A 15,403-nucleotide genomic window follows, 5' to 3' on the forward strand; every position below is an offset into this window, starting at 1 on the left:
ACGTCCTCCCCGCGAATTATGCGCTTCCGGTGGCGTTCTCTCGATTCAGTAGCTACCAAAGGGAAGCTCGGGCGAATGGAAAGCGACCGGGAGACAGTTACACGCTTTTGATGATTAATGAGCTGTGAAGTTTATTCACGTCGCGAGACATAATCGATAGTCCGTTGCTCTGCTTGGTACAACGAGCGGCAGGTGACACTTACCTTTGAGTTTGGATCTGTGAAGTTAGAGGTGGTAGGAATAGTTGTCTGGGATAGTTGAAAGCGATTTTGCGAGGAAGTAAAATCATCTGGTTTTCAACTTTCAAGTGTTTCTCGCTTTTAATGCTATCTAGTGAGAACTTTTATTCGGAAAATTGATCGTTTTAGAAGGGTTGTTTTATGATATATTCTGGTTTTCAACTGTAAAGTATTTTTTAAAAGTGAAAATTGAACGGTTATTTTGTAATATGTATTAGGTTTATGGAAGTAAAACTGGGAATATATCAGAAGTTTGAAAGGAATAATTTTGTTGGAGAGTAATTAAGAAGAATAAAAATAAAATGAATTTAAATTCAATTTATTAGTTCGTAGATATATCTAATATAGTGGTATCTGATTTTCTCTAAATATTTTCAGTTTTGAAATCTATTTAATGAGAATTTTTCTTGGTAAAATTTATCGCTTTTGAAGAGTTGTTTTTTAATATATATTAGGTTTGTAGAAGTAAAACGGTGAATATATCAGAAGTTTGAAATGAATAAATCTTGTTTGAAGACTGTTGGAGAGTAATTAAGAAAAATAAGAATAAAATGAATTTAAATTCAATTTATTAGTTCGTAGATATATCTAATATAGTGGTATCCGATTTTCTCTAAATATATTCAGTTTTGAAATCAATTTAATGAGAATTTTTCTTGGTAAAATTTATCGTTTTTGGAGAGTTGTTTTCTAATATATATTAGGTTTGTAGAAGTAAAACGGTGAATATATCAGAAGTTTGAAAGGAATAAATCTTGTTTGAAGACTGTTGGAGAGTAATTAAGAAAAATAAGAATAAAATGAATTTAAATTCAATTTATTAGTTCGTAGATATATCTAATATAGTGGTATCCGATTTTCTCTAAATATATTCAGTTTTGAAATCAATTTAATGAGAATTACTATTTTGTAAATATATTTAATGTATGGATATTTGATTTCTTCTAAATATTTTCACTTTGAAATCTATGTAATGAAAGACTTTCAGCGATTTTTAGCGATTGTTTTAAATTGTTATTTTCATCTTACGTGAAAAAATATGCGGTGGGAAAGAAGCTTCGAGTATTAAAATATTACACATAAATATTTCTTCAAATATCTTATCCAAAGCCTATTCTTAATTCTAATCTACATATGCTGAAAGATAACGAATACACAAAAATTCGCGAATCATTATTTTGTTGCTTAACTTTTATCGGTAAACGTATATAGCAAATTTTCCGAATATTCAACAAACAGACTTTCCTATTAAAATTCAACTTCACGGGTACCAGTTTCTCCAAATTAGGGACATTTCCACCTACCAACTTTCTCTCTTGACGCCTCAATCACAGGTTCGTTATTTTCTTCCAACTTTTATAAATAATTTCTACAAACCATTAGCATCTACTCCGAAAAAATCTAATCTGGCTAATCAGCTGCTCTGATACTTACAAACAAACGCGTGTACGTGTCCGAAACACACACGACGAGCATACAAAAGCGAGCATTAAACGCTTAATAGCCTGATTGTACCGAAAACGAGAAACAAACGTTTCCTCGGGGCTCCGATAATCGCTCAGCATGACTGTTAAATCGTTCGAAGAGAACATTGCACTCGGATAATTCCGCGAACTTAACGCAAAAACGCGTTTTAGAGGCGTTTCTATTCCCGTTTTAGCCGTCACTTTCATTCATCGGGGAAGAAGGAGGAAAAACGGAGAAAAAGAGCACGTCACCGTAACATAAAACGTTCAAAGAAGCGAAAAGCTGCGCTCAGAGAGAGGGTTGGAACTCGAGCCGGCGTGTAAATAAGAGGGAGATCACGAAAGCAGGCAAATGTGCACTCGCTCGTTAATAACATCGTTTTTTCTCTGCTTACCTGCTACTGACAAGTTGCGAATTGCTTCCCTGATTTTGCGGGGAATGCGTAAAGTCCCCTGTCGACGACCACCGTTTCGCCCTTCTTAAGCTGCTTTGGGGTGGCCCGTTTGATCTTGCTGTTGGTGATCTATCGAATAACAGGATTACTCTGTGACGAGAAAGCTCGTTACCTGCATTGCGGATGACCTGTCACTTCGTCAACGGGATTCGATTTACAGAGTTAAATGAAATTCTTCAAAACGAGCGTTTTGCTCTGTGACAACCTCGTTGGTTATTTGCTCGAATGGGGTTGATGGTTTAATTTCGCTGGTTCCACGGTGACGAGGGTGTTGTGCAATTTCGTGGGGATAGGGATGATTCGTTTCGTTGATGATTTATTTATTGATGTCGGTGTAGTTTTAGGTATCATGTTATAGTAGTAGTTATTGGTAATAAATAAGAAATATATCGTTTATAATTGGCTCGTATATATATATGAAATATCTAAGATTAATTAAAAATATTCAATTTATTTGATTTTAACGAGGAAATTTAATGTTCATATTTTTATAAAATACATTTTCTTTACGAGATTTTTACTGCAGTAATAATTTAATTTAATAACTACGTGTAAAAATTTTAATTTATTACAGAATAAAGAGTTATTTGGAATAGACATTTTATATCTGATTAGATTAATGTAAATTGAAAATATTTATTGATTGTTAAATTGTTACTTACTTATATATTATCTTTAAATGTTTGTGCTAATTTATATTTTTTCACTGAATGTATTGCAGCATAAAAATAAAAATTATAGTTTCTATATTAATAATAAAATAAAATAAAATAAAAAAATAAAATTATAATATTAAATTGCTTTTAATATAGTTAACATTGAACCTCATTTTCTTAAATAAAACAATAAATAGTGCTTCATTAAACATTTGCAATTTATCATGCATATTTTGTTAAATATTTGTTAAAAACATGTGATGAAAAACTTCCAATAAATAATATTAATGTTAATAACAACAATAAGAGTAATGTATCTTATAAAATTAATTAATTCGTTATAATTAGTAATATCAAAATTTATAGTTCATCTAAGTAATGAAATCTTAACAATTTTAACAATATGAATAAACATACGTATTGTATAAATAAATAGTATTTAACGAGTCTAGTACTTTTCATCAGGCAAGGAAAGGGCAGTATTTAATTACAAATAGCTGTTTAGAGAGTTTGTGAATTAAATATAAATTTAGTCTGTATTAATAAAAATAATATTAAATATTAAACAAGTTTCTTCTACTACCTGTCATTTAAAACACTCATGCCTCGTAAAATTACTTCATAAAATAACACGATGCAGGATATCAAAAATTGTACAAACACGTCGTCTTCAATTTTCTACAACTAACTACTAAAAACCACGATTCTTCAACTTCACCATAATCAAACGATTAGAAATTCACTTACAAAAAGTCGAGTGTAAGCAAATGCTGAATTCTAAGCAGACATATCGATAAATCTCTACTCGATTTATGAACATGCAGATATAACAATAAGAAATACTCGGATTCGTAATATCCTTAACAATTAATCTTCGTTAGAAGAACAACATATATGCATGTACGTTGCCTTACTCAACATCTTTAAAATATCACCATGATTTATTAAACTACGAATTACTCACTTTCTATGTCGAAGATAAACAAAGCTACCGGTAACATTAGTCAGATTAAAAATAAAGAAAGAAAAAATATGAAGGAACATCGAATAGAAAGTGCATTAATTTAACTTGAAGACATGTACCTGGCTACTGGCAGTGGCGTGGCTCTAGGACTTGGCGATGGCACCGGGGAAACACTACTACTACTGGGACTGTCCGAGTGTAACGAACCCGTTGATTGGTAATGAACTGACCTTCTGAAAGTTAAATTCAATTTGCTTCATCTATTACAGACAGATTAACAGATTTAAGTTAGAGTACATTAAAATGCAAACAACGGTTTTCCTCGTGTTTTCAATTTTTTCGTTTATTCAAGGTTGCATTAACATCTTTGACCATGAGCAATTATCAAGAGTTTACTAATGATATTTTCATAGCTTCAAAACTTAGGGTATATACAAATTTCTTACTTAGAAAGTAAGATAAGATTCTGTGTTTATTAATTATGATTATTATTTTCTTGTTATTTTTATTTGTGTTCATCATGTCACTTGTAGAGGTATGGCTTTTTATCGAATGAAAGATCCCAAGTAAATCCAAATTTTTTAGTGCAAGTGTACGTGTTATTATAAAAGTAGCCGAAAATTGCTGAATCCTAAGTTTTATCTATAAATTCTAGCATTTATAGTGATATAGTAAGGGTTCGAAAAAATTATAGAATTAAATTATTAACGAGTGTAAATTATTTTAGTCTTGGATTACAAGAAATCTATATATTTGAAATTTGAAATAATTATAATTTAGTTTAGTATTAATTTAAAATTAGCGCTGCAGATATCACTAATATTTTTCTTTATTTTTGAGATAAAAGAATTTTCATTTGACTCCTTTTTTTAAATTTTGATATTATACCGTGTTACGTACTATTTCATTATTCTACAAGTTATTATTAAGTTTCAAAATTTTATCGTGTAATTCTTTATATACCGATACTTCATCTTCCTATATATTTCCTTTCTTGCATTAGTACGAATAAATAATGTATTAAAATAATTAGATGCAACAGTTGTTAAAATATTATTTTAGACACAAGTAAATAAGCTGTTAAGTAAATAAGCTGATATGACGTTTATTATAATGAACTTATATCTTGAATATTCTATTGAGAAATGATTCTGACATTTTATTGACATTCTAACTATCTTCATTTGCAATGTGAGGGCACTCTGATACTAAAATATGCTTTATTGCACATCTACGTTATTGCATCGCCGTGTTCATAAACCTTAATGAAGATAGTTGCAACTCTAGTAAAATAACATGTCTCAAGGTTCCCGAGGAAGCGTTAGTATACTGATTATTACTGCAGTAAATGTGAGAATACTAATTCTTTCTCCATTATTTCTGTCATTAAATTCAATGACAGTAATTTCTCACCTTTCTCTCGTTGCGAAAAACAAATGGTTAAATTACTTAACATTAAAAATATAAAAGATAGAGAAATAAGTATATTATATCTTCTAATATAATATTTGATCACCGCGAATTTAAAAATTTCAAAAATTTACTTCGACTTTAATAAATTTTTAATCGCTCTTTTTCTATTTGTAAGTATAAAACTTGAATGTATAAAAATATTAATCTTAAAAAATGAAAAGAAATAAATGAAAATATTGTACTGAAGTTTACATAAATTTATAAACTAAAATCAAATATATATATAGATATATGTATATATAAAATTTTTAATCGTTCTTTTTCTATTCGTATGTATAAAACTTGATTAATATAAATATATTAATCTTGAAAAATAAAAATAAAATAAATGAAAATATTGTAATGGGGTTTACATAAATATATAAACTAAAATCAAATATATATATATATAGATATATGTATATGTAAAATAAATTTAATAAGTTTATTTATTTAATATACTTAATTCATAAATTTGTATATAAGCTTAAAATATAAATATGCAAATTCAAATATGAAAAAGTAGAAGATAATACCTTTGAGGAAGTTGTGACGAATGCGTGTAACTGACTGGTCTTCGTGGACTGGAGATTGAATCTCTCACATCTTGTGAAGATCCTGAGGAAGATGAATTCCTCAGGCAAGAAGTACCAGTTTGACGTAAACGTATGTCTTTCTGGGGCACTGAATTTTGATTAGCTGTCGAAATAGAATATTAACAGTGTAATAATACCATTTCATTTTGAAGAAATAAAATATTTACATAAATTTATAAACAACTATAATTAATTAACGAATCATTAATTCCTTTTATTTTAATTGCATTAACTTTAAATCACGTTCCATAAATTAACATCACACATAAATTACAAATAATAAATAGTAAATTATAAGTATCAAGTAATTTCATTCGAATATTAATTTTATAATATTTTAGCATATACTTTATGCATAATTTATTTCGTTACAGACATTTTCGTGTTAATAATTCGATATGAAAATCCTTATGCTATACTTTTCAATCGATTAAATTTTTCAGGAAAGCAAATTTATAAATGACACCACGTCTAAGAATGGCAAATGAAAAAATTAAGAAATAATTCCGACAAACAAGATACGAATTTTTAAATAAGTGTTTAAATTTCCAAAGGTAATTCGCGAAATTTTTCGACCATTTTTAGCCGTGAGAATAATTTAACCCCCCAAAAATGTGTGAATTCCTATGCTCAGTGGTTTCATAGAGGAACCAGTAGCCCGGAATTCAGCCCCAAGTGCACCAATTGCTCGATGAAACGCGAAGGAAACGGAACGTGACCCTAAGCAGTCGCGTGCTAACAGGTACACCCGATGAACTTTGTTTCAAATGGGCTCAGCCCCGTGAGGCTTCCTCGTATCTGCGATTCGCGACGTGCCTCGACGGCTTTCGTAACGATTGCCTCGAAACTTTGAAATTCCCTGCTGCAATACGATCCTTCGTGTCTCGAAAATTTATATCATTCCTTTCTCTTCTGTAGTTCACTTCGACATGGTAATCGCTGTTCACCGAAATTCGCGAAGATCGATCTGGAACGTCTAGGTCTGATGAAATGGGTTTCATCGATGGCCTTGAATTTCTTTCGTTTCTGAGTTTATTTTTGTGATTGTTACTTAAATCTATATCAATAACGACTTATTTTTGTAGTTAATTCGTTATTCATTTATAATTTATATTACATATTGGGGATCCTTAATATTTTTCAAAGGCTCATTATTTTATTAAAAATAAAAATATACAGCGAAAAAACTTTAGAATAAAAGACGAATTTTTTAATTAATATTAAATAAATTAACACGACATAATATAATATTAAGAAAAAAGCTTATAATTTCGGTATAGTAATTCTAATTATAGTACTGTAAATCATTATTCTATTATGTCCCTTCTTTTTTTAAATAAATTTTTTAATTAATATTGATATATTGCCATATATTATTGGAAAATTTGCTCTATATTTGCGTATTGAATTGAACTTAAATTAAAGTTAACCTATACCTACTCGAGCTTAACCTATACCTAACCTATATCTAATTAAAACCTAACCTAAATTTAAACCCAGATGAATCCAATCTAGTAAACAGAGTTTTGCCATTTTAAATTTGAATTTTAGATAACCTGCGTTCTAAATATTCAACGTTATGTATATACTTGCTTGTACTGCAAAAAATGTGCAGCAGAAATGTTTAGAATAACATATTCAGAAGACTTTTAGTTTCAAAAGGTATGTGAACGAGTGTTATGTACGCGAAGTATGTCTAGAGTACTTGAACTAATTGAATTGAGACTATAATAAAGGTGAGGTTGACACGTATGAGGGCAGTCAAGACTCGAAAGTGTTGGTTCATGTAAGAATTGAATTATGCTGATCAAATTCCAAGCCTTAAGTAATCTAATAGCTTCAAAATACGTACTGATTTTTCATAAGACTAATAATTAATATAAAAAATGAATATCTTAATGATATTAATTAGCCATTTTCACTTTTCAATTTTGAAATTTTTATTTATATTCCATAAATTTATTCAATATTTGGGTCGACATATATTGAAATTAAAAGAAAATTATTTATTGCGAATCCTTGGAAAATAATTCAATACGGAATCGAAAAAAGTATTCGTTGAACAATTGATTAATTTTCTGATTTACATACATATATGCATACTTGTATATTTAATCTTATACATCAATTTATAATTGAGCCGTTCACTGCACAAATTGATTAACTCCGTAAAACAAAAAGTGGAGAAATGCAATGAAATAATGTATATAGTTTTTTAAAATTCCCTTTATAATTTAAATCGAAATAAATATCGTGGAATGCATAAATACAAATGCAACTTTCATCTAACGGTATATAAAATTTATAAGAAAAAATAGCCAAAAGGCAATCGTTAGTAATGTTACCATTTTTATGTCACTGGAAGAGTTAATTTATTTGGCAAGTGAAAAAGTAATAAATTTAAATTTTACTAAATTTTACTTAAATTCTGATAAGATGGCACTAAAAAATTCACCGTTATCATTCCTGGCTTGCTAGTGCATTTGAGTTGCATTATTGCAACGATTTACATTAGAGTACGGAGTTAATCAAAGTAACCTCTGAAATAAATTATTTATTATTCAGTGGCCAAGAAATTTTTGTCGTTTAATGGTGTTAATCTTAATTATCAGGGAAAGTTATTATAAATATAAAAAGTTATGACTATACCAAGTGTTTTGACACTTAAATTTAAGATTTTTCAAAAAGTGGAGTTAATCGATTTGTGCAGTGAACAGCTCAATTATACACACATATGCATTACCAAACGTATCGATAATAAATTTCAAATGATATATTCTGCATATCATAAGTGATACATGTACTTATGTATTTTTATTCTTCATAAATTTTTTAATATATCGATAAAATTTTATTAGAATATATGATTAGTTTTTGAGAACAGTAACTATGTTAGAGAATATAAATGTATACAAATTTATACGTGTATCTATCTATGTTATAAATGTAAAAGTTTCCTTATATATAAAACATCTTAAAATCTCTGATAAAAATATCCGAGAAAGAATTATCTCTACCGACGATTTATGAGGTTTATTTTATCCCAGTTTATCTAGTAACGAATAGCATTCTCATGAGCAACAAGAGTTCACCTTTAATATTTCTACCACTTTCGTTCAATCGTATCGTAAATCGGTAATTGACCAACTGCACCCCGTTGCATGCGAAAGTAATAAAACGTCAAACACTAATTATTCGAATTGATTGACGTCTTCAGCCATGCACGATTTGCCACGCCTCGGTTTGCTTTGTAAACAGGTCACGAAGAAATACCATTTACTAACGAACGAAAGATAAATCGAAGGAAGTTTCATTGGACCTGAGAAAAACAAAATGAAGAATTACCAATGAATTTGTGGAGTTTCAATTTCCTATGCGCTTATATTGAAATAATTAATAAAGAGTTCCATAGGTAATAATTCCGTGAAACAAGAAATTCTCATATCCTTTGTATTTACTTTTTAGACCATTATTATCTCTTTCAGAACTCACAAAGCTCCTTTCGAGTACTAAGATTATGGATGGCGAGGAATTATATGTAGAGAAAATGATTTTCAAATTCTTTGAGAATTACGATTAAACCCTGAATAATGCATTCAAAATGCGGTTTCGATATAATGCGAATCGTAAATCGTGCTCGTTTAACATGGAGCATTCGTATATACTTGCATGATATAAATAATTAATTTTCTGCAATTTTTCATTCTATTAGTCCATTAGTTTTCCTAATTTTATTGACTTTATCAATTTGATTAATACGACGAACCTGATTAATTTTATTAAAAGATTTTGTAATACAAATTTTGATACGTGCATGTGAGTAAAATAAATGAATAATTATTAAATTCTTTAAAAAATCGTTTTTGGAATCATTTCAATTTTTTCAATATAGTTCGTGTGAAAGAATATTTTGGTTTAGTTAAATCTGTTATATAATTTCAATGGACATTATCTCATAATACTTGATAATTTATTGATCTAAATTTTTTTTTAGAGATTATCATCAATTCGAAACTTTAAAAACGAAATAAATTAAAAAAAATGTAAAGTAAATTCTCAAATGAAAAATAAATTTTTAATCGTGCAAATTGTCAAATTTATTTTTAAATTTCTGATTAAATTATGCTCGCAAGAGTACTCTTAAATTTCTAACTATTCCAGAAGAAATTCGAATTTCCTTATATCAATCGCAACAAACAGTAGGTAAGAAATAAATTACGTATTTCATAAATATCAGACTGTAACTCTCATAATTTCCTGTGTTTCTGAAATAAAATGTTCCTTCAACACGTGCAATGTCAATTAACGTTAACCAACATCTAAAATTACACATTTCGTTTTACTCTAATCGGTGCATCTAATCACGTTGTAAATCGCGTTGAATAATTTCGTTCGATACGTATGATCGTTATCTTAATCACCAGTCGTCACTACTTAGTTTCACAGTGATCGACACGTTCCAGCGTTTACCCACTTCGATTCCTCATAACGCATTAAATCAGCCTTTACGACTGAAACTTTCTTTGGCATTCTCCGTAATTTCCTTATTAGATATTAATTTTGCGTTGATTAATGTTCGATCAATATTCACGTGCACGCAGCCTCCGAGTATTTATTACTCCAGTTTTATCGCCTATAAATCCTTTCACTGAAGAAAGCAGCGCTGTACTCGAGGATTTTAATCTCCATTATGGCTGGAGATAGCAATTATTGAATAAAATTACGTGGAAGCACAATAACAAGCTACAAACGCGTACCAGTTTAATTTCACTTGTTACGAATCGAATAAAACTTTGACTTTCTAACCTCAACGTCTCGTTATTTAAGAAGACTCTACGCGCCGGTTGTGTAGACTGCATTAACAGTGGAACACGTATCCTGCATTGCAGGAAACACGTCTTTTAAGATAATAGTTCGATGTAGAATCCAGTTTGAAGGACAATTTAGAGGACATGAAATCGATACGAGCATTGCCACGGTATTTAAGGTATATCGAATTACACAGGAAACTTTAAGCCTTTCTTTTATTTCCTTCTTTACCTTTCTACTTTACTTTTTACCTCTGACAATCCGGTTGATACGACATTGAATAGTAGAATCGAGGAGCGAGGAGAAGAGAAGCTCCGATCTTCTTTAAAACTATACGAACCTAACCTATTACTGCAAACGTACACAAGCTCGCTAAATATTAGAATACTATACAAATTTTAAGAGAGTACTATAATTTTAAAATTCTGATTTCAATCAAAGTATGCATGTGTGTAAAGCATAACCAATTACACATGGTACAATTTTTTTTTATTTGCAGATATTACTTCACCAATACGAACCTAACCTATTACTGCAAACGTACAGTGGCTCGTGAAAGTATTCGAATGATATACAAATTTTAAGAAACTATTTACTATAATCTAGATTTACTATAATCTTCTAATATAGATTTTCTATAACTCGAAAATTCTGAATTTAATCGAAGTATGTGTGCGCGTAAAGCATAACGAATTACACATGGTCTAATTTTTTTATTTGCAGATATTACTTCAGGTGTGTGAAATCGTTACTCAAAGTTACAAGTACGATTCCTGTTTTTCTTTTTCTTTCTTTTTTCTTTTTAATGTAACTATATAACAATGCAAGACAAAGAAAAATTCTTCGATTAAAAAATATTTAACTCTTGGTGCCCTGTCACTCTGTAGTAAAAATTTCTTCGCGTGAGGTCCCTTTTAATAATAAAAAATATTGTTGAAACTTCAGTCGATGATTTTACCATCTCATAGTCATTTTCAGCCAACGAAAAAATTATTGCATGCGTAACTCGTTATACTTTATTTGCACGCAATCTTTCATTAAAATCAGAGTCGAGTTGGAGAATTCTTTTGAAATATAACGTTCGAATACTTTCTACTGTATAACTTTTTCCCTTTTTCTTTCCTTTTTCTTTTATTTTAGGAACAGAATGAAAGGAAGAGAAGTTCTCATTGCTTCAAGACTACATAAACCTAACCTATATTACTAAACGTGAGATTTCAAGGTAATCCAATGGAATTGGATCTCTTAATGAAATTTCTTGCATCGGTTTTACCACGTGATAGTTGTTATTGAAACAATTTCAAAATGGCACCAGAGAAGGTCATTCGGGATCATCGAATATTTATTATTGCAGACACGTTCTCATTCATCGAACGGTCATTTCGTCGCTTCTAAGACAAAGGAATATTTTCCCCTTCACTCGTACCAACCTAAGCATTTTTGTCTCCGGCATATCACAACGAAATCTATTTGACGTTGCCCAACAGAGGAAAGATAAAATGACCAGACGTAAAAGTGACCACTGCAAAATAATTCGCGAGTACATAGAAAGCGAAATTGTCGTGATGTAACTTTAACAATAACGAAATGAAGGTCATCTGTTATACGAGTGTAGAAGATTTTATACACAGAGACGGAAGCATAAACTCAAACCAGACATGACCTTGGAAGACACGCTAATTACCAAACAAACACTGGCAAACAAAACTCAAATCTAGCTACTAGGGAATGAAGAAACACGTTCAAAAGAAGATAAGACACTTTCGTTCTTAATGACCCATTTACTGACTCAATATAAAATTATCTGTGCCACCAAATCTAGCCACTAGGGAATGAAGAAATACGTTCAAAAGAAGATAAGACACTTTCGTTCTTAATGACCCATTTACTGACTCAATATAAAATTCGTTGTCGAAGAAGGAAAAGAAAAATAATTTTTATTTTTGCTTCTTACTAGCAGTCACAGACTGGAAAGTCATTTGACAGCGCAAAGCACTGTGGGAATGAGGCTGATTAGATTGATCAGCAATCTAGTCTTTGATGATTAAGAAACTTAATCTTCCTCTTTGAAAGAATTTAACAACATTAGCTAATGAGGCACCTCAGTGCTTCCTTGAAATCAACGTGGCACCATAAATAAGAATGTAGTCTCATTCTAGATACGAAGTTTTCTTTCATTTATAATTGTGAGATTGTTATTTAACAATTATATATTTATTACACTTGATAATATACACACGTCACAAAAAGGTTACAAGATTAGGTATGTGTGGTGAAATTTTTCTCAATACTATTATTATCTCGTCGAAATTCAACACAGGAAGTGCGAAACCAGTCAAAATGGCTGATTCTGGATTTTTATTTCTGAAATTATTGGAAACATGCAGTTTCTTCTAGCATATTTAACACTGAGTTTTATTTAGATAGAGATATACCTAATTATACATGGTGGGCTAATAATTTTGATCACCTTGTACATCTGCTTTATCTCTTTCATATCGAGTATCAAAAAATTTTACGTACAAAATTGTATAACATGGACGAGAAGGAAAACTGAAACATGCAAATTATAATTCTTTTTTATTTATAAATGGGGGGTTCTGAAGAATTTCAAGGCTTCATTTTCTTACTTGGTATGCCATAATTTTCTATTTCTAGTGAAACACAGAGCATCCAAATGATTTGAAGAATCTCTGATACAAGGTTGTTCGATAATGGACATCAGCGAAAAACAAAGAGACTTATGTTACAGGACATGCTCGAAGTGATGACTGGACTTATGGTCTTGGCTACTTAGGAAGGTTACTAAAAGAACAAGGAATACATCTGACAGAACACTTTCTAAAAATTATATTATTTCATATTACTTCGTAAATATTAAAATCATTCAAAAAACATTATTTAAAAATACAAAAGTGGCCTTGAAATCAACGAAAGTAAGAATAAATGATCGATGTTCCATTGCAGATGTAAAGGATGCATAAAAATTATATCACAACGAAAATTATAGCACGATTTTACACCTCTGGACTGGTGAAGATTTACGAAAAATTCTTGTCACAAAATTGATCCTAACTATTCTTTTCTGTATAATTATTTCGTTTTCTATTCGTCGAATGACTGTCATATCTTTACATTTGACATAAAAAAATCTGCTTTGTCGAACCTTTCGTCGAAAAATTGTACAATAATTTACCTTCAGAAATATATACATAATTATACTGAAAAAAACATAATTTTACTGAAGTTTCAAATGGAGAAGAAGTATTTAAATGAAGCTGTACATTATTCACTGAGAGAACAATATATATACATAATTATACTGAAGTTTCAAATGGAGAAAAAGTATTTAAATGAAGCTGTACATTATTCACTGAGAGAACAATCGATTTTCGAATTATGGTTCCTTAAACAACGTTGTCCATCTTGATGAATATAAAACAACGAAATCGTTAAAAAAAATTACCTAGTCGGTCTTAAAAATATAGTGAAGGTCAATTTTGCGGAAATCTTCTCTCTTTCGCAAATCTCTACCGATCCAGAGATCGATTTTCGATCTATGCTTCCTTAACACTAGATTTACGAAACCCGTCAATTTGACGGACAGGTTGCTCCAATTATACGATGGTAACAGATTTAGTTAACTTATATTAAGACTGTCAATATTGTAATTGTTTTTAAATTGAACTAATCCTTAAAAAAAAGACGCGTGGTTTTCTTTAACTGTCAATTTGACAGCTGTCAAATATATAGAAATAGATATACAGATAGCGTCCGTAAACCTAGTGTTAAACAACGTTGTCCATCTCGATGAGTATAAAACAATGAAATCATTAAAAAAATTACCTAGTCAGTCTTAAAAATATAGCGAAGGTCAATTTTGCGGAAATCTCTTTCGCAAATCTCCACCAATCCAAAGATCGATCATCGATCTATGCTTCCTTAAACAACGTTGTCCATCTCGATGAGTATAAAACAACGAAATCATTAAAAAAAATTACCTAGTCAGTCTTAAAAATATAGCGAAGGTTAATTTTGCGGAAATCTCCTCTCTCTCGCAAATCTCCACCGATCTAGAGACGTAGAATCCTGCTATGGCGATCGTGACATAATTTTTATACATTCTGTACCTTTTATACGTCTTCAACGCCGAATTTTTCACAATTAATTCGTAGCGCGAGAAGCTAATTAGCCTCACCCGTGTACACTGTATTTAGACACGCGTTACATACCGGTAGTTGCAGTGTTAACAGTCGACCATCGAGAGTGTTCCCACGTATGACACGAATCCTGCCTCGGGCAGAACTCAGCATGCAAAATTATTCGTGGAAAAAAGCAAGGAAGAATTCGCATAAGGATGTTCATCCTCCACGTGTGTACTCACTTCTAAGCGATACGTGTCCGTTCCTTAAGGGCGAGGACACCATCCTCTCGTTCCTCCTCTCGTTTCTCTCGTCCTCCCGTTTCTCGCGTCCTTCCAGCTGGGCAATTCGCCTGAGCGCATCCGCGAGAGTAGCGCGAAGACAAACTATCTCGTCCCTCTGCGCCAAGGATTGCCTCTCGAGGTCCGCGACTCGGCCTAACAGGGATCCGGTCTCGCACTCCAGCATCTCGTCTGTAAAAGGGAATTCTCGTTCATCGGACGAAACACGGGATGCCTGCCTATCGCTTTGGCAACTTTATGGAATTCTTTCCAGCTGTAAACACGGCAGGGACATTCTGTGAATCTACGAAATTCACGGAACGCTATTCCCTTCCTCGAGGAT

General features: G+C 30.9%; 1 protein-coding gene across 6 annotated transcripts in view; it reads right to left on the bottom strand.

Annotated features, from left to right (window-relative positions):
* Positions 1 to 15,403, bottom strand: part of LOC108550401 (echinoderm microtubule-associated protein-like 2) — a 122,476-nt gene that overhangs the window by 38,488 nt on the left and 68,585 nt on the right. For 4 of the 6 annotated variants that reach the window (XM_017904142.1, XM_017904143.1, XM_017904140.1 and 1 more), the window contains exons 3-6: positions 15,022 to 15,252; positions 5,769 to 5,931; positions 3,900 to 4,013; positions 2,101 to 2,229 (exon numbers count right to left, since the gene is read on the bottom strand). In XM_017904142.1, the coding sequence (XP_017759631.1) occupies positions 2,101 to 2,229; positions 3,900 to 4,013; positions 5,769 to 5,931; positions 15,022 to 15,252 (637 nt within the window). The remainder of the gene's footprint in view (positions 1 to 2,100; positions 2,230 to 3,899; positions 4,014 to 5,768; positions 5,932 to 15,021; positions 15,253 to 15,403) is intronic. The other 2 variants (XM_017904146.1, XM_017904145.1) reach the window with 2 other exon arrangements.

This window comes from Eufriesea mexicana, unplaced genomic scaffold, assembly GCF_001483705.2.
Source record: "Eufriesea mexicana isolate 0111107269 unplaced genomic scaffold, ASM148370v2 scaffold2716, whole genome shotgun sequence".
Lineage (NCBI taxonomy): Eukaryota > Metazoa > Arthropoda > Insecta > Hymenoptera > Apidae > Eufriesea > Eufriesea mexicana.